The sequence below is a fragment of the Netta rufina genome (genome assembly GCF_964035555.1).
Source record: "Netta rufina genome assembly, chromosome: 3".
NCBI classification, from domain to species: domain Eukaryota; kingdom Metazoa; phylum Chordata; class Aves; order Anseriformes; family Anatidae; genus Netta; species Netta rufina.
In genome coordinates, this window is record NC_140125.1 from 89,630,872 (window position 1) to 89,651,751 (window position 20,880).

Here is a 20,880-nt window from a genome sequence, read left to right on the forward strand (position 1 = left end):
AGGGGTAACATATCAATGCACCTGCAGAATCTGCAGTTTTTAGCACATTTACAGAATATCACAAGGGATTTCAAGGCCAAGAAGAACTCAAATGAATAAAAAGCAAATTGAATTTTGACTTTTTTTTTTTCTCCAAAAAGTAAGATATCTTGCGTTAAAAAATCAAGCTTTGTGCTTGCATCAATCTCAAAGAAATGTAAACTAAAATTTGATAAAAACATTAGTAAGTGCAGAATATTTCAACTGGAATTTCCAGTGAAACACTGAACGAATCATACCATGCTCTATCCAGGGCAGACAAGTGCGTCTGAAGCGACACACATCAGAGAAGCCTGGGTACAGCTGAAAGTGTCATATGCTCAATCCATTCCTGGTCAACATTTTGGGAAGTCAAATATACATTTATACACAGAAACGTAAATATTTCCTCTCCATTTCTAGGAGGAAAACTGCATTACCAGTAACATATTCAATGTCAAAATTAAGACTAAAGCTGCTTTATACCAGTCCCCAGCATTAGTTGCAGAATTCTTCAAAATTCTTCCATGCAAAACATCATAAACATAAAAGTTATTATATATAATGCAAACATATCTGCTTTTATTTTACAAAGAAAAAGTGGCACTGTGATGATTAGTTATTTTTAAGAATATAACCTCGATCGGTCATTTGTTCTGGGTTCCCACATGAGAGACTTTGAAGCACCAGAACCGAGAAACGATTTGAACTTGCTGGAATTGTAACTGTGGCTGTTGAACACTTTAACGATGCTTACAGAGATATGCTTCAGCCCTTTTGGTTTGGTTTGTTTGGTTTAGAAAAAGAAAGGAAGGGTCTCTGTTAGCGTTGTGAGGACTTCTACAAAACTAGCAGAATCACATGGCAAAAAACTAGTGGAAGTAACAAGTACAGAAAAACTGCTGAAACACCAGGAAGTTAACACTGCTTGAGGGCTCTGTCAAAATGTGAAAAAATATAACATTGTTAACAGAGTGAGAGCTTCCAGTTTGGCTCATATTTGACTTAATTTGAATCTAAAGGTCCCTCTTTCTCTTTGTTTGTTTGTTTTTGGATCAATATAAGCATCAGTGATAGTTGCTAATAGATTGGCCATACGTGATATATTTTTGTTCTGTCAATGTAAGCTGTCTCTCGACAAACAACTCAGACATATTTTTGGATAACTACTACAAGCAAAAACAGAAGTGATTGTCTCTCTCCAACAGCGTTTTTTGATCGTGTGAGTATCTGGTTCCAATCGTTATCCTGGGTGGTGTTTTTATTAGACAGCACCTGCTACTATGACCTAATGCAGGGAGGCCCAGTTGAACTTTCCAGAGATGACTGGGAGGCCCTGCGTGTCAGGGGAGTCAAGGTTGGATCCACTAGTGATGAAGGTGGAAATAATTTATACCAGCCTATTACCACACTGGACAGATCCAGTTCCTCCAGAAGGATCTGGGCAACTCCCATGAAGCATTTGTGATCCATTCGGCCATAGTCTCCCCAAACTATTACCTGAAAGAACATAAAATACAGATTCAGCCTTGTCCTAAAAGCCACGATCACTCCTGCTGTATTTCATGATGTGTATTGTAAGGAAAATGTTATTCTTAAGGGTGAATGATTTCTCCCTCTTGCGGGAAAACGTAATGGCAGGACAGGAGCAAGAGTCAACAAAAGAGAAATGTTTAATACAGCCAGACATTTCACAGGTCTGAAACCACAAGCCACAAGGATGTGTTTGCTGGTATTTATAAAATTAAATGCTTAGCGAGTTGGAATGGGTTTACGTATATTGCTTAAACTTAAGTAAACATACAAGTGCTTTACCAAATGATAGCCTAAAATGGGATTAAGAAGCAACTGACCTGAAGGACTTTACCCTGTGGACTTTCATCAAAAACCAGTGTCTGTTGGTACAAAGGATCAAGGGTCTTCCGCGCAATTCTTGTCTTCTTCTTAGCTATACACGCTCCATTTTCCAATAAATACACTTTGACATATGGAGCTGCAAACAGAACATCACAAATTTTATATTTGAACTTAAAAATTTCTACACTGCACATCTGAGTTGCAGGACAAATGCCACAGAAGGAAACTGAGTAGAAAGAACATGACATACACTATCCTCACTGTACGCAGCACTGTATCCTCATCTGAATGCAATTGCGTTCACTAAATAAATGACACAGACCATAAGAAATCAAATCAGTTTTTATAAACCTTGAATTTTATGATCCAAGATGTTATTAATAACAGTTGTTTTTCACACCTGTCATTCTAGAAACACTTCCCTTTGCCAGGAATTAATTGTCTCTCCTAGCTAATCTGGAGTCTCTATGTATGATCAGGGGTCAGAGATACACTGAAACAGAAGACTGATATTTCATTGAAAGGAATATTTAAAACTAAGTCATTCAGATTACACTGACTCTTTCATCTTCAGCTCCTGAGTAGGTTGTGAAGTACCATTTTGCCAAAACATTATCTAAAACAACTGTTCTACTTGTTCCAGTAAAGCAGTGGTTGTAGTGGTGATTATAAACTTCTTCTAAGACAGATTTCTGTAAATAAACAGGACTCAAAAAAGTCCTTGTGAAATGATACAATTAAATTTCTTTCATTACACAGGTTGTTGACACTGGCACTAGCATCACCTACAAGCTTCTTCAAGCACTGCTGCACACAGAAGACCATGGCATGTGGGTCTACTAAATTGGTTGTTCAAAGCACATTCATCTGTTCTCCATTTCTTGTTTTGATGTGGAACAAACACAAAGGTCTTCATCTACATCAACAAAGCCTCTCTGAGAGATATGACTTGCCTAAAATACATGGAAATATTTCTGCAAAATTTCCTTCCAGAATGGATTTTGAGTTGCTGAAAATCATTCCTTGAAAGGTGACAAGCAGTTACTAGCTGCAAGGTTGTAAGAAGTGGACATTGGTAGCAAGGACATATCCATTCACACATTCTTTGTTAAAAGCAAACCAATCAAATGTAGTTATATTAAATGAGGAGCTTAAAAAGTCTTCAATCTCCACTTAATCTGTGTATTTCATATTCTTGCTTTCTGTTCATATATTGTCTATTTTTCCCTTACCTGGGGTAGATTTGGAGCCAGGTTTTTGCGTGAGGCCACGAGCTCTTATGACTTCTACTTCTAACTGACCCTTTTTATCCACCATGCCAATCTGGATATCACCTGAAAGGGAGAAGAAAGAAGCTTACATTTTAAAGAAGCAGAACAGCCTGGGAGATACAGTATAAGAGTGGGAAATAGACTGGTGTGGTACTAGTCTGCTGCATTATTGTGCTTGTCACCTCCTGTTCCCTTAGATTTCTCCATCCTTAACCCAGTACTAAAAGATACATACTTAGCAATATGCCCTCTCTTCATGTACATTTCATACCTGAGCTTAGTATTTCTGATCCATGGGGACAAGCAAATTTATAGCAACACTTCAGTATCACCACCATACTTTTGATTTTGCACTGTGAATTATTCAGAGACTTCTACCCAGGACTGCTGACCCAGTGTGCCAGTCACTGACACACACTGTGGCAGTGGTCCCATGCCCAGACAGTCTAAAACCCAAACTCATGTTCAGATATCCCCTCAGCAGAAGTTTCTGCCTCCAAGCTGAGATGCAAGAGATGGCAGTGCAAAGGTTCCTTGTCTGATATAACAGGAAGGAGAATTGCTGATAGAGCTTAACTTTGAAACCCTCAGCAACTACAATTACCTGACTGGATCCTAAGTGTAAGGCAGGTACACCAACTGGATGAGGTGCAGTCAGAGGATGATGCCCTAGCCTCATAGGGACTTAAAAGAGGTCTTCTTCTGCAAAGGCCTCAAACAAGTACAAAGGTGACAATTCTGTTTTTATCAATATTCCATGCCCATTTTCAGTGTGAATAAAATGATGCAACACACTAAAATAAAAGCTTGCTTTTGCCACCAATCAAACTTCTGTTTCCCTGCCTGAATTTTGATAAGTGATATTTCCTACATAAAAAGGAAAGGGCTTTGGACTGAGACCAATAAAATACAAGAAAAATTACCTTAACCACAATTCAAAGTATTACATCTCTGTGATTTTTTTATATTAGGGAATTAGCTGTGCAGATATCTAATACACCACTTAGAATCAAAAATAAACAATTTGACACGTGAGCTGTGTGAAACCTGTGCAAATAAATGAACTATCCATATATCCATGCCACAGCTAAGTAGGGCTGTATTTCAGATGTAAACGCCAAATTACTTGAAACAAAACAAAACCCCAAGATATCCAGTCCTGAACTACATAATTTGGGATTTCAGATTTAGAAATACAGCATTTTGAAATTAACCTGGCATGAGATTTTTACATGCTTGTCTAATGGTAGATTGAAGCAGTGTTTTATACCTTGGCATTTGAGGCATGACAGAGCAGCAGGGAAGATTTCTAGCAATCAGACTTAGCTTGAATAAACAGAGCTCTGTGTTGTGCTAAAAGCAGTCTAAAGGAAAATTCCAAGATGTTTTAATACCGCATCCCAGAATCGCACATTCAAATAAAAACATGTTACAGGCAACCAGAAGGGGGAGCAACAATACAAACGTTTCCCAGTCATCACTGGCAGCTGCATGTAGAAAAGCTGCTGAAATTTGTTAAAAAGCATGGCAAAGTGCTTTTTGAGGGGCTGAAACCTGAGCATCTAGTAAATAAAACGGTTCTAAGAAGTGAAAATAAATGTATTACCCAAGTCATCTGCAGAAAAATATTTAGATTAAAATCAAGAGATAAAGGAAATCTAGATCCTTATACCAACAGAGCCATTTAGATATTTATTGGGCAGATAGTCTATCAATTATCTTCTCTTTCAAATTACAAGAAAAGCGTATTTAATGACTTTGGTGTTTATTAATGCATTAAGCAAGTAGCAGTTATCTGGACTTATACAGCAAACCTTGCTTTACAGGATACTCAAAGCATCAAGAAAGTCTGTCTCCTTCTGCTCTGCTCATGAGTTGGCAGAGGAACAAACGCTTTACAGTTTTTCTGTCTCTCCTCTTTTTTAGCAGCATCTCAGTAACCATTCCTGAAGCTGACTCTTCTGAGAGCACTGTACTAAAGCACTGGCCACTTATGACTTCCAGCATTGTTGCAGGCATGGATCAAGTACTCCTCACTTATAATCCTAAACGTGTAATATGTGAAGCATGCCTAAGAATTGCTCAAGTATGAGCAAAAAATTATCAAACCTTTCCAAAGATATATACACAGCACTGTGCCGTTGCACAGCACATACACTCATAGCCCATTCATAACCAAGATAAAATTAATGCTACTATAGGGAAATCCAGACTGGTTTGGAGTACAGAGAAGATCACTGATAGTTCCAGGCAGCTGCTTTAGAAAAGGATTTTGTCTCCTCCATTAGAAACACTGTCTTTATCAGCAGCTGATTACTGGGCATTGCAAATGTGGGCTGAAGTTTCAAATTCTGGGGTTACTTCAGGATGAAGTAAGCTTGGACAAGCATGGAGTTTGGCAAGAAACTGTCCATCACATTCAATATAATCTGTGGCAAATAAATATAAACCTTGAACAGCTGAGATTTTGCAGTGAGCTACAATTGGAAAACCCACAATAACTTTTGAGTGGGAAGGAAACTGAAGTCGCTATCTTCAAATTGCAGATGAGATTAGCAGACACCTTCATATGGAGCAAACACTGTTTTTCCTTCCATTCCAGATGCTAGCATGCTAGGTATACCAGTGACTGGTTATAAGACTTTCATGTTTATAGTGAAGGAAGCCACTTTTTAAAAGTCTTTTTGGTGCTGTAGTTTGGCAGTGTGTGTGATAATTATTAGCTACTTATACATCTAACATAGGAGAACATATTATTCTTACCCATGGCAGGGGTTGCTAGTGTCTGCCGGCCTACTAACTGTGCAGGTCCAAGTCCGTCAAGGAAATCACTGAACTGACTGTCAGCACCCAGCCGTACTCCAGGAAATATTAAGCTGAAGGAAAATAAAAGCTGGTTAAGCATAAGAACAGGATTATTTTTTGTTGTCCTACAGTGTCTACCCAAAAAGTAGTTCTTACACAGGGTAAGCAGCTCAGGACGTGCAACCACAAACTGCTCTGCAGCAACACAAATGAGCTATCTCCCAAGGACCCCAAAGAAGTAAAGCAAAATTCTGCATGTGGAACAAAAATAGTTCATACAAGTAGTTCTTGCTAAGGAGTGTTCCAGGAGCAGCAAAGAACCTGACAGGTGAATAAACTATGAGTGACCTTGTATGGCAGGACATAAAAAGCCTCATGAAATTTAGTAGCCTATTACTCATTCCTGAATGCTTGATTTATTTTGTAATACATACATTCAAGGGCCATCCACATCAGTTAGGTTAAACAGGGAAAACCAATACATATGCTAAATTAATCTCATTGTTGCAGCTGTTTAATGAAATCATAAACTGGCAAATAGTGCTAGTGTGGATGAGACTTAAACCTAATGCTGCTCCCTAGTCAAATATTCTGGTAGCCACATCTGCATCTACAGTGAATGCCCATCCCTTTTTCAGGACTGAAACGCAATGCAATTAACACAGAGTGCACATGATTTTCCAAGCTGTTTTCTTGTATTCAAGAATCTCTACTTTCTTCTTTTTTTTTTTTTTTTTGCTCTCTCTGCAATACATATACACTCTCCAAAGAGTAACAGAACAAAGAAACAAACAATAAGAGAGAGAATGATCCATGGTGGGGAAACTCAACTTCGACTTCCTCATCACAATTAGGAGGAACAGAAGAACAGATGTTGAACTAAGTCTTACCCAACGTGCCAGCCAGCATTCTGCATCACTTTCTCACTCAAAGGAAATTCCCTATTAGACTCAAGAACACAGTAACAAAACTACCTAATTAAAGTACCTAGTGTGAAAAGCTTTGATTTCCATACACCAGATTTATGTGATCCATTCAATTCATACTAAAAATTCTCTGCAAACCCTGGTTAGTTGAGTACAGGATGTTCGTGCTTCTCTTCAAGACTAACTGCTCTTAACAATGTTTCCATGAGCAAATAGACTACCTGTAACTAACGTTGGCAAGAAAATATCAGCACTGTACTTTTCATTAGAAAACTCTGATTTTCCTAAAGGTAAGCTTTTCACAGAAGTTTAAAGTTTATAAATAAAGAAGTATAAAGTTTATAAATATAAACTTATAAATAAGTTTAAATAAACTTATTTAAGGTTTCTTTAGATGGAAAAGTAGAACCTGGAGGCCTTCAGTTCAACCATCAGCCCCCCAGTAATGGCAGTCACCTAACACCAAGGTGCAGGTTCAAGCCTTGTGCCCTGCTTGACAGGACACCCAGCTCTGCCCAGTGGCACATCCCATTCACTCTTGCTGCTGCTAGGATTGGTTTCTTGTTTGTTTCTTTGGCCTTTTTCCTCTAAATGCCTGTTACATTTTGGTGGGGAATTACTTGCATTGAAAATCTTCACTTCAGAGTGTTCTCATTTTTCAGACACTTCTAACTACACAAATAATAATGAAGGGTGTGAGTACTCCATTCACCTTAATGTGCATTAATTGCAACTCATTAAACTCCAATTATGGCTCAGGCAGAAGAACATAATGTGATACCTGGGGTATCTACTGTAGGACTGTGTGATCTCAGCAAAGTTATTTATCTCACTGGTATTGCAAAATGCAGGATGAGGCATAACACTAACATAACACTAATAAACTAACTAGGTGAGCCTGCAATTAAGGACAGCATCATAAAGTATACTCATCAGGAAGGAAAAATTGTCCATGCAAATTCAACACCAACACCTCCTAATTGTTATCATTACCTGCCTACAGTAAGAGTGAACTGCACACAAAATGCTACTCAAGCAACCAAGGTCAAGCTCCTGCTGATTTTGATAGGAATCTCATGGAAGGAAGGATAAACCTAGTAAACAGCTTTGCCATACAAATGCAGGGGAAGTCTGAGTACAAGGTACTATCAAAAAACAATTCATACTCACACTAGCAGTAAGATCTGAAGTCAAATGTGACACTTCTAATGTTTGAAAAATGCCCAGGAGAAGAAAGGAGGAAGAGGATTTTAGGATCAGGTGGCACAGTGCATACACCCCTGATTGTGTGATGCAGTGGTGCAGCTTCCCCTCCACCTTGTACTTAAGTCCAACTCATGTTCTAAAAATAAGATAAGTGATGCATGTGGGGGAAGTGACTGTACAATAAAAGATTGGCTTATTGGTCATCTTTCTTACAAGAATATCCACTTTTAACATCTTTCCTTCACTGTGAACTAAACCTAAAGCTGCTGTAAACTAACACTGTTCTAAGATATTCAAGTAAGCTCACAGAGTATCCGAGGTTATGATCTACAGCTAAATCACAGAAACACAGAAAAATGTAAGACCTCAGAGAAGTTTTCTAAGACATGAAGTACAGCTCCATGATGAGCAGAGCCGTCTGGCATCCCTTTTATCCATGGCATTGCATCCTGTTAAAGAAATGCTTCTCTTCCTTCATTGCAGCAAGACATATGTAACTATTTAACCTGGGTCTTGTTATCTGCCTCCTTTAGCTCATTCTCCCTGGCTTCCCTTTAGAGGAAGTCACTGTCAGATACAGCTGTTCTTCTCACTTCACTGGCCTCACTGTTTCTATACCCTTGCAGGGAATGAAACAGGGATGTTGACATCAATGTCAGTGGTTAAGGTTAAGTGTAAACTAAGTCAGGAAATGAAGCTGAAGCATCTTGAGGATCAGGAATCAACCAAAAGCTGCTAACTCTAACAAGCCAAAAGGTCCTCACCTTCAGCGCTAGGTTCCTAACTCTCCCATGTTGCTAACCTGCCAGTCCCCAGCTTCCGTATTAGTGTGGTCCCATTTACCTGGCCCTTCATCAGCATGGTGAGTGACTGGTGCCCTACAGACTGACAGTCCAGCATAGTGAGAATAAGGAAGAAGGAGTGATGAAGGGTAAAGGTAATGCCCTATTGTCTCATGATGGAGAAAATGCACGTTTACACATCTCCTTGCCACCATCATGGTTGCCTCTGGCTCTTCATCCTTTCACACACACATGGTCTATAAGGTGGAATTCTGGAATTCCCTACCCCCAGTTTCCACTTTTGTAGGAAGGCAACTTCCAAGAATTCTCTGGTGACCACTGTGCCTCTGCACACAAGGCAGAACCCCATTGAGACCTCTGAGAAGGATGCACACATTTGTGTCAAATCAGCCTCTACTCTCCTTTCCTTGAGACTCAGTCATCCATCAGTGAATGAAAACAGCTGCCCCACTACCCACAGTTGTGTGGCTGATTTTCGCTGATGCAGTTGGACTCTGGTTTTACAATTCTCAATAAAAGACTTGGACGAATTCCAAACTAAACTTTCTTTGTGTACAGTATTACTGAGCAGAGTTTCATATCACCGGGATTTACACACAACGTTTGAAGTTTAACTCTGAGTTAATCCAAACACAACTCAAAGAAAAACTACCCCTATGTTTTGTTTTGAATAGTGCACTCTGAATTCAGTTCTCTTCTGATGAACAAAATGCCTCACAGGATGGCAGGGAGAATGTGAAACCCTCAGAAGTCCCCTCTCAATTTCAATTTTCAATGACTTTGTATGGCATGCCTAAATACATGTAGTTCAGTTTTGCTAACATTTTCTCAAGAGGAAGAATCTATGCACAGAGCTACCCCCTTCAGCCAAAGCTGGGACCTGTGCTCACATTCTGTTTTCTTTACAAGAAAAGAAACTTTTCATACATTACTGATATTTTTAATGCCACTTACTTGCCCTCAGAGCTGTAACTATTTATGCTGCCATCAGTGGATTCTCGACTTGGTTGTCGAACCATACGACTTCTCATCTCTGCTGCCATTCCTGTCTCTGTGCTTCTCTGTATCGTGCTCTTTAATTTCTTGTTGCCAGCCTCTGAAAGCAGATAGGAAAAAAAAAAAAAAAAAGTGATAGTTAGAATGACAATCTAGCACAAAGCCTTTCCTTGCAGTTTTCCTCAAAAAAATGGTTTGACTTGACCATTACTATTTCAGAAGACAAAAAGGCTATTCTCACAAAGGAAGGAAAGTCTCTTCTTCAGCTGCAAACTGGTGATTGTTTCTCTTTAAAATGGCTACAGCCCTATATTAATGAGTTATTAATAACCTTTATACAGTTGGAATGTGGACAGAATGGTTGTGATAGCGTATGCTAAACATATGCTCAGTAAGGTGTCTCTAGCCACCTTTGCTTGGGTGACTACAGAAGAATTTTAAATTCTTCCAGAATAAAGAAGAAATAAAACCCTTTATGATTTTAACAGAAAAATGCTACTACTTGGTATCAAAAATATAATAACATATTTTGACCCAGCAAAATCTTACTTTTCACCACAAAGTAAACTTTACATAACTTCTAAGCAGAATAAAATCTTTGAGACTCCCCTTGAAAGACGACGGACTTCACAGAGCTTAGGCTTGCAAATGAACATTACAAAGTAATGCAAATCTTGTGAAAATTTTTAACAGCCTGGTCCATTTGGAAAAGCTTCCATCATGCATTCTTTGAATTGCCCTTTGAGCTCCACTTGTAAGGTTTTGGGTTACCCTTGAGCAAGAAAAACTTGCAGTCCCTTCCACAGGCAGTCCTGAGCTCCAGGTGCAATTGGCTCCAGCCAAGTTACAATGAATTTTGCTGTTGCATTGAAAATATTATGCTCCTAAATTACAGTCATTGTTCTGAAAAATTTTAACTGAAATATTTCTACCAAGGTCTCCATATAATGTAATAATCCGTGTTGACTTCAAACTCAGCATCCTGCTCATTTTCATTTAATTCAGCCTATCATTCAAAGGGCAACATTAATCTCTCTCACAAAAGCAGTAGATTTCACAAAGTTGCACAGAAACACATGCAGAAACGCTCTCCTGCATTTTCCTCTTCACTTAAGTACTTCACCCACTTTCCATGAACTTTTTATTTCCCTTTCACAGTCTGTTCATGGGAGCATCTGAAAAAAAACAAAAGCTTCTTCCACCTCTACCTACAGAGGCTGAAAACTTTTTCGCTTTCCTGTTTCACACAGACATCATTGATGTTTGAGGCTATGACAGACCTTGGCCATTCTTACAATAAAAACAATTGATTTCGAAGCCCCACCATAGCTTCCACTTGCTGTGGACAACTGGCCTTTGCCCTTTGGGTCTGTGGAGCTGCTGGGGGACAGGGATAAATTACACAGGAGAGAACAGTTCTTCCCCTGTCTGGGTTATCACTTCTTTGGAGCTATTGGAGAGATGGAAAACAGGAACAAAACAATAAAGAATTCATATATTGGGCTGAGAAGAGGCACTGCCCCAGCAATGGTTTTCCTTGCAAGCCTTCTGGAAGGGGGAGTGTTTATCTACGGCCATCCAGGAGCAGAGAAACAAATGCCTCCCAGAAAGAAACTGGCTACTTCCAGACAGCCACAGACCCTTTAGTCCCTTCTGAGACTAACGGCTCAGAGGTTTTGCTGTGGGACACTGCAATTCAAATTCCCAGTGCTTGGTCAGCTGAAAATGCATTATTCAATGCCTCTAAACATGCAGCAGACTAGGCTAGAAGAGGTACACCAGCCAGAGCAGGCTCCAGTTCCAGAGGATGTAGGTGGCTGTACAAGGTACTTCATGAAACTTGAGTGACCCCATACGCAGAAAATCAGAACGTAACTTTTTGAACCTATGCTTTACCTTCAAAAACAGATGATGTGTCTAGCAAGTCAACACTGAAATGTAAGCTGAGAATCAAAAATGAATCAAAAGGCAGTCTAAGATATATAACCTACATGCAGAGTCCTATGACAAAGCAGGATTTTCACATTTTCAATAGCTGTGCATTTGCTACCCATGCTGTTTTCTGCTTCTTTCTCTTCTTGGGACCTGTCTGAAAGTACCTCTGTTTCCATCTGCTTCCACATAGTGGATGAGATGATGTAGTTTACATCTTGCAATCCTTTCTGGAGCCAGCCAGATCAGACAGCACGACCAGAAGGATAAAGTATGGTAGAGGCTAAAATGCAGGCATCTGAATGAGGCTGCCTGTGAATATTCCAGTCTCAGGAAACTGGCGTGATGAGACACTGAAGGAACAAGATCATCACGACCTTGTCATAAAGCTAGGAAAGAGATGCTGCGCTGGGCCACCTGGACAACACAGTGGGTGCAGAAACCCAGGGATGAGAGCCAGGTTGCTAGGAAAGCATAATAAAAAATGTATTCATAGAAATAATCACTGTAAAAATATCCATTGACTAAAATACAGAAATTAGTATTTTAGCTTTGAGCCATGCAGAGACTGAAAATTGCAAGTGTATTTGTCACAGAATTTAATATTACCATGGATAACATTCATGTTGCTGCCTGAAAATACCTCTCTGCATCAGAGATTTTAAATGCAAAGAATTGTGAAGGAGGAATCCTTGTGGATGGCCATGAGCAAGCCAACAACCTTATCTCACTGTGCTGTATAGAGCAGATTGTCCGTTTCCAAATACTTTTCAAGCCACTGCTCTCTGTCTTACCATGCTGGATTACACTCCTTTGTTTATCATCAACAATTTTTTTTTAGGTTGAAAATCAAAAAAATAAAAATAAAAAAATTCTTCCGTCTCCTCTTGTAACTGCTATCAATATCTGCAACATTTTGTGGGAAAGCTTGAGCCCTCTGCATTTTTTATTTTATAACTTCAATATTAATACTCTGCAGTAAAATCAAATACAACATAAAAGTAACTCAAGACAGAATGGTAAAATACATAAAGAATTTTATGGCATAAAGGGAATTGCTTTTGCCCAGGACTAAGAACTGGAACACAGGTTTCACAGGTTTTTAAAGTTTTACACAGGTCAGTTATGCATGTTGTATTTTATTTTATTTTTTGGTCTACCTACATCACAAAAAGAAATGAGGACAATTTATCTTTCTGGTGCACTCTCGTAAACATCTCAGCAAAACCTAGCTCTGCAAGGCATCAAGGTAATTACAGAGCAGAGCTGAGCTGGGAACCTCTGCTATTTCTGAAGGGTCCCAGGTAATGTGGAGTCACTCTGGGGTGCAGCTTCCAGTCCTGCCTTGACGGCACAATGAAATGCAGGTCTGATAAACAGAGTTTCTACAGTTCTTTACATGTTTTTTTATAAAACTTCATCTTTTCATCTTGCATTATTTTCAGTCTAGCAGTTCTGCATATACCTTTGGAACCTTGTCTTTATATGAACAGTAAAATTTCATAAAATATTTAGGCTTAATATCTACACTATGATATACTGAGAAAATTTTAAGCTATTGTCTGAATATCTATTGGAGAGTGCTTGGTCCTGCTGGTGATTTTTATTAGTTTGATATATACAATTAAAATTTATATGTTACAGTTCTTTGCCTGCACTGTGTAAATTGCATTATACTCATTGTGCAGACTGAAGATAAACTGTCTCTATACTGAATACCATTTAGGGGCAAAATTTATTCCCAAATGTTCTGTATACTTCTATCTGCTGTGTCTATTGTGTAAGGATTTCTGCATGCAGAAATGCAGATTAATGTGCATAAATTCCATCCAAACACATATTTCAACAGGTACAAAGCTAGAAAAAAAATGTGATAAACATTTTTGCAGGATTAATAACAGACGCAAAAGGATCATAAAGCAGCCATCTGCAGCTGTAAGATATACTTAGCTTGCACACTTTAAAACTCAGCAACAGCCTTGTAGCATCCCTGCTACAATACAGGGAGGACTATGCGCCATTCTCTAGTTCAGTGTAGATTTTATAAACACAGCCTACAGTGATTCATTTTCAGTCTGACAAGCAACTGCATAAAATGTTAATGCAATTGATGTGTCCCAACTTCCGTGCTTCTTAATCACCTCCAAACACAGCAGCCAGGAGAAAAACACTACTGACAACAGAATTATATGAGCAAGAGAGTCAGTGACAGTACCTATAGAATTAGGATGGCCTACCAGAGATACCTCAAAGCAAGATTTAGGTTTCCAAAGGCATCCAATTCAGAGAGAACAATGCCAGGACAAACAGCCCCAAATGACTAATGTCCCAGCAAAGGTACAACTGCCCTCTTCCATCATTGCCTTGGCTTTATGGTTCCTGAGACATTTTGCCCTTGTTTCAGTACAGTGAGTTTGAAAAGATGGGAAGAGCTGTGCCACAGCCTGCTTGAGTAAAGCTTTTATCATGTGATGCCAAGGTGTGCATTTCATGCCACGGGACATTTGGGACATGAGTTTGGAGACTTTGTGAATTTGTCAAAAAGGATATTTTGAGAGATCTCTGTAGGGCAGAAGATGACAAAACTGAAATGGTCTTACAGGGAGAGAGGTGCGTCAAGCAAACATTGCCCAAAATCATACCTGAGGACAGGCAAAGTGGTTAGCACCAAAAAAAGGAATCAAATTTGCATAGATGGGTACATGGCATGGAAAATTCATGACCTTTTCAAAAGAAGAACACTAAAGAAAGCAAAGTATACACCATTGCTAGATCCCCTAATGGAAGCAGTAAGGAAGGTGCTAATACACAATGTCATTGCATGACTCAGGGGCAAATTATTCACGGTATCAAGCATACTCATGCATGTAAAGAAGAAAGCCTAGAAGGACTACAGCTCCAAGGCAGCTCTGACTGAAAGCTGGCAGGACTGTAACCATATTGTTCTTGGCCTGCATGCTGCCTGTGCGAGACACCAAGACTACGCCAACTGGAGTATTATGGGTCATCCTCAATTCAAAGAAGTATTAAAAAAAAAAAAACGCCAAGGGCACATTTCCTTCTGGTCCTTTCTGATGTGTTACTGATTTTGCAGCCTCAAATTTGGCTGCTTGGAGACCTGCTGAGTTACAAGTTGTGCTGCATCCCACTCACTCTGCATGTAACACATTTAAACAAAAACAAATTCTATTTACACATGAATTGACAAAGCATCCCTTGGCTGATAGTCCTAAAACAGTCAGAGACAGAAAAGAAGAAATAATTCAAAATGTACTTTGTTCTTTTTACACGTGTGTATCTCTCAGATGAACTCAATGGTAGATTGGTCTCGAAGATTAAAAGAGCAGCTACATACAGAAAATAAATAGTAAAATATCACATTTAAACACAAATGTTTCCTAGGTTTTTATCCTACAACACTTCACAGTATTTTCATGTGTTCAGCCACACTTTTTATAAGAAGACATCTGAAATATTCTAGTAATGATCTTTTAAATGTTCCCTCCAACTATCGCACAACATATTCAAAGAAGGTAGAATGCAGTTTATACTCTGTGGTGTTTGACCCCAAGGTTTAAAATCCACATATGAAACACCCCATACTTTTTCCCATTTCTATTTATTATGAGAAATCCCAAAACAAAATTTATACTATTATAAACAATAATACCTTCTAGAAAGAATATTAACCTTTTCAGCTGGGATAAATCATCAAGATATAACATTTTGGCAGCAGTTTGGAAAAAACTGTATCTCATAACTGTATTTATAAATTCACACATTCAGTTGGAAAACCAATCTCATTTCTGGTATTTTCAGATAATACAAAAAAGATAACACTACTAATCCCTTCATATACACAATATTTTTTTCTTATATATTTAGAGAAAAAAAAGAATAAAAAGCACCAAACCTAACAAAAGATTTGACTGAAACACTGTTAGGAGTTATATTAATGCTTTAGTTTCAAACACTGGGCCATTTGCAAAACATATGGTGTTTTAGCCAGTGCACTGCAGAACCTCAGCTTTTTACCGCATTACTCACTCAAGAGCAAACTTACAAACTCAAACTCTTAAAAGTTTGCTTTTAGATTTCAGAGGAAAGTAACTTATCCAACAGCTCCCTTTGGCATCTACAAAGCTGAAGTAGAACTTTCAGAATGAATGACAAGAACTGCTTAAGATCCATATTCAAAATAGGAGTAAACAAGAACCTGAAAAATCAGGCCATTATTTTTTACCTGACAATGGCCTCAAAAGATTATGCAACTGATTTTGCAAATCTTGTCTCCTTAAGGTGTTGTTAGGCAAATTTACTTAAAAGAATGTAAAAACAAGCATGTGTTTTTGTATGATTATCCTCATAAATAGGATTTGCCCATGCCATGGAAAAAATAAACAAAACAAACACAAAACCCCCTGTCTAATGTCTAATACACATGGCTTAGGATGCACAATATCTTAAGGAACAGGAAGGATATCTTCAGAAGAGGTTCAGTTATGACTTCTTAAATTACTAGTATTTTTTGTCCAAAGATTTCCAAATTAATAGTTTTGTCCACACACTTGCAAATGATGTGAAATGAGCCGCTGTCTGTCAGCCAAAATGAGGCAATCAGTGATGATATATGGTAATGAGGTTTTACTGCTGGGATTGCACTAAACACTTTATAAACACACAGAAGTAACAGCATCTTAATTACCTTGTTCACATATATGCAAAGAGCTTTATAAAATCAGAACATGTAAATGAAACTGTTAAAGGTACACATGCCCAGTTCAACTCTTAAAGCCCGTTCCAGTGAAATGAAATTAGTAACATAACAAAGTCACGTTTTCAACAAATAATTTACTATATAAACAGTTTATGAAATTTCAAGCACTTGTTTTTCATACACCCTTAGATTTGTCAGACTGGAAGAGAAAGACATGGAATAAAGAAAAAAGCTCAGAAGAGCTGTTTGCACTTGAACATTTTTACAGCAAAACACAGTGTTACATTACTCCATTGTTTATGACTGGCCAGCCCCTAGAATAGAACTGGCATATAGTAGAGAGGTAACAGTTGTTGACTGAAAGGGTGCTGGGACACAGCTGCCAGCTAATACAGGAGGGGAAAACAAAATTGTAATACAGAAGAAAGCAGAACAGATTCTTCGGATACACTAAAACAAAATTTTATTTCTTTAAGGATTTAAATGTGTTTAAATGACTGTATGAAATCCTGAAGTCATTTTTGGTTATGTGCAGCCATTACAATTTTAGTAAATTTGAGACTTTTTAAAATAAGAGCCTTCAATTACAAATACTTCACCGTTATTATTATAAACATAAAGTGATGCTATGATTGTTAAAAGATAATGTCTTACAAGATATCACCAACAAGACAATTTATAAGACATCAGTAACAAGAAAACTTACTATTGCCATGCATCTTCAAAAAATTTCCTGAGGACTATGTAATGTACATAATGGAAACCCAAAGCCTAATTCTTTAATAATATTCATAAGATCTTTAAGTTGAAACAACGGCAAAAACACTGGTTTCCTAGAAAGTATCTTCTAGGAAAAAGATGTTACATGCCCTTTTGTACAGCTGAAAAGTTTCTTAATAATAACTCAGCCCTAATTTAACAGCACTAAATACTAACCAGAACACATTACAGCTTCAGAAAGAGTCCTCTCATTTTACTCCCAGCAATTACCACCTAGTTAATTGATGTGAATATTCTGTATCTCTTTTGCAGTTTAATTTGTTTGGACTGCAACTTTCAAGTCCTTCAAGTTTTATTTCACCACTACCAGCATCTCCAGGTCGGTATGACATTTAATTTAAAAACATTACTGTCTTTAGAAATCATTTCCAGTGTCCCAGATCAACAGAGTATCAAACTGACCTAGGTTTTTTCTTCAATGACTGCAGCATTGCAAAGTTACAACCCCAGCTTAACACACGCAGCTAAATCAAACTAATACATAGGCTTGTGACAGCAACACGCAGAAAATACAGGCTTACCTCTGGTTTAAGCAAAATTAAACATTGGCTGTGATATAATCCTTAGCAAGCAGCCGGCACCTAAAGCAGCTTCACCTTTGCTTAAATATCTCGCGCTGTTTCTGGGTAGAAGAATCCCTGGAGTTGCCTCTCTCTCTTCCAGCCACTTGGCACCGTAGCGCTGTGAGGAATGATCAAGTTGCTTCACTCACAAGTTCCTTTTACAACTGTGATTACATTACAGGGCCTTGCAGCGAGAAAGTACTGAACTACCTGCCAGCCAGCGTTTCATAAAATATTGCCAAAAGGTTCAAAAATTCACTCAGCAACGTATTTTCTAGTGATTTGCATGTAGAGAAGAGCACAAAATATTCTTGGCAACCTTGTTTGATACATTTTTTTCTCGTTGTTGTACAGAACTGGATAAGGAGAGTCAGATAAACCCAGAAACTCATTTCTCTGTCATGGTGTTTTTGACTCATTCTGCATGAATTTTGGTATAAAGCCACCTGAAAGACTGCAAAACTGAGAAAGCACCATTAATACTTATTCACAGTTATATTGCAGAAAAGCCTTAGTGATGTTGCTATCCAAGGGGGGCACTCCACAGTTAAAGTTTAATTGCCTCCTAAGTGCCCGCATGTATTTTGAGAACAGAACTTCATTACTGAATTATTCCTTTCAACTTTACACTTCATTTTGAGGACGCAGACTGCCATATAGTTTTCTTCATTTTTTTTGGATACTCAATTCCAAAAACATAATATGCTTTCCTCTTGCAAATTAAGAATCAATTAATGTAACACACTTTTAAAATCCCCATACTCAAGCATTACAGACAGTGATGTGCTTTCTCCCTCTCTCTTTCACAAAGAAAGGAGATATCCAACATACGGTACATACAGACTTACAATGTTAGACTGATTAAAGATAAAAGGGAAAAAGGAAATGATACAGCATTTGTAAAATCAAAAACCAAAAACCAAAAAACCCACACCCACAAGAAAAAAATATTTCAAAATGAATTATCATGGGAAAAGCAAATGAAAAATACATGCATGAAGTAAATCTATCTCTAGGGGATGTTCACATGATGTTATCACAGCATCAATCATTTGGGTCGGAAAAGACCTACAAGATCATCAAGTCCAACCATCCACCTAACACTACAAGTCCACCGCTAAACCACGTCCCTGAGCACCACATCCACACGTCTCTTAAATACTCCAGGGATGGGGACACCACCACCTCCTGGCACAGCATAACCACCCTTTCCCTGAAGAAACTTTTCCCAATACCCAGTCCAAATCTCCCTGGTGCAACTTGAGGTCCTTTTTATGATAAAGTTGTGATGATTTACAGCATTGTAAAATGATTAATGAGAAAAGTGTAATAAATTTTATGGTGCATTTCAGATAATAAAAATATAACAGGACTTATGATTGGCAAGGACTGTATGGATGCCTAACAGATGTAAAATCCTCTGCAGCAGGGATACAGTACATCTCATGCCACATCTACGTAGAAACTTTCAAGTAGTTTCATTGGATAAGTACAGATTTTCTACACAGTGCTGTTGTTAAGGTAAGCTCTACCTTCTTGCTCTATAAGAAGGACATTGAGAACCTGATAGAGAGGGTGACTTACCCCTTTTTTAAAAGCACATAGTAATATGGTATGGAATTTTCTCATGATGTATGTTAAGAAAAAAAAAAATGGCAGAGACCCCAACACCAAGCTGTCACCTGTGGCGTTCATGTCCAGCAGTTTTACACAAAACGCTTCGCTCATGTAAAGTGTGCAGGATGTTCTCTCTCACTCAGGCTCTTGCTCAAAGCCAGCAATCCTGGGAGAAACTGAGGTTTAAATAAAATCCCTGGGAGGGAAAGCTTTCATGCCATATGCTCCCAGAAAACCTCCACTTTGGTCACAGCCTTTCCTCCTTTGCACTCCTTCTAAGTCCAAGGAAAAATCATTCTGTATATTTATTATCAGCATGATCAACAGCCCCTTCCAGGATTATAGCTGTTTGACTTGCTCCTTTGCATCAACACTGCCAAACACTGGTGATGATACTTCTATCATCATGATCATGGTAAATCAGTGAGCACACTGAAGGTTCAGCAATGAAACAGAGCAATGCTCTTCTTCAGCCAAAGTACTCATGGTAAGGTTTACACTGCTTTTGATTTTCTTTTCCATTACTTCTGAATGCTATTTGAAATGTGCCTACGGAAAGTCCCAAGCAAGCTCTGTTGCGATAACGTAAGTACCTACCCCCTCACATTTGGGGCTGACCCAGGTAATAGCCACCGAAGTGTTTTACGTTAGTTGCAACAGCCAGTATGTAAAAACACCTACGGGCTTGGGCAATGGATCTGTGCTAGATAAACACTGCATAACTGGAAGATATAATTGTTCCCCTCGTGTTTATATTATTGGAAGTGGACAATTGTACACAAAGACTCAGTTTAGAGACAGACCGTTCAGCCAAAGTTTCCAAATGAATGTCCTAGAATAACTCTGCTAAGAAATAGTAAAGTTTGCATCCAGTATTGCTGTTTTATGTCCATCATCAAACACACACTGAAGAAAACTGTACTGACTAGATGCAAAGATTCAACTGTGCCTTTTAGATAGACATCAGCACAAAAAAAAGTTGCCACTATTTCAGTATTACTTTGACTACCACGCAAGGTAGGGAGAAATGTGAGGTATCAGGACTTTCAATAATGCCTTTCATTTTGCTATTAAAAATTAATTCAGGTTATTTTTACAGCTCCATGTGGGTGCCCATTTCTCAATTCACTCAGCTCTCATTGGGTCGCAAACCTTGCACAGTGAGGAAACAGTTTCCTTTCTCAAAGGCAAGGGAGACGAGGCAAGAGTCAACAGAAGGTTACTAATGGAAGTCAAGAGGGGTACTAATATAAGCAGAACAGTTTTGCTGTTTTCTCTGATAAATTATGCTAAATTTTCATTACAAAGCAAAATTTCTTTATTACAAATGTTGACTTCTGTGATTTCTCTGTGTAATTCATCTGTTACTAACATGATATAAAGCTAAGA

General features: G+C 38.4%; 1 protein-coding gene across 9 annotated transcripts in view; it reads right to left on the reverse strand.

Annotated features, from left to right (window-relative positions):
• Positions 1–1,299: 1,299 nt before the first annotated feature.
• Positions 1,300–20,880, reverse strand: part of RIMS1 (regulating synaptic membrane exocytosis 1) — a gene marked incomplete at both ends in the record, with an annotated part of 309,016 nt that continues 289,435 nt past the window's right edge. For all 9 annotated transcript variants that reach the window (XM_084285036.1, XM_084285038.1, XM_084285037.1 and 6 more), the window contains 5 exons: positions 1,300–1,518; positions 1,872–2,011; positions 3,108–3,209; positions 5,910–6,022; positions 9,841–9,982. In XM_084285036.1, the coding sequence (XP_084141162.1) occupies positions 1,300–1,518; positions 1,872–2,011; positions 3,108–3,209; positions 5,910–6,022; positions 9,841–9,982 (716 nt within the window). The remainder of the gene's footprint in view (positions 1,519–1,871; positions 2,012–3,107; positions 3,210–5,909; positions 6,023–9,840; positions 9,983–20,880) is intronic.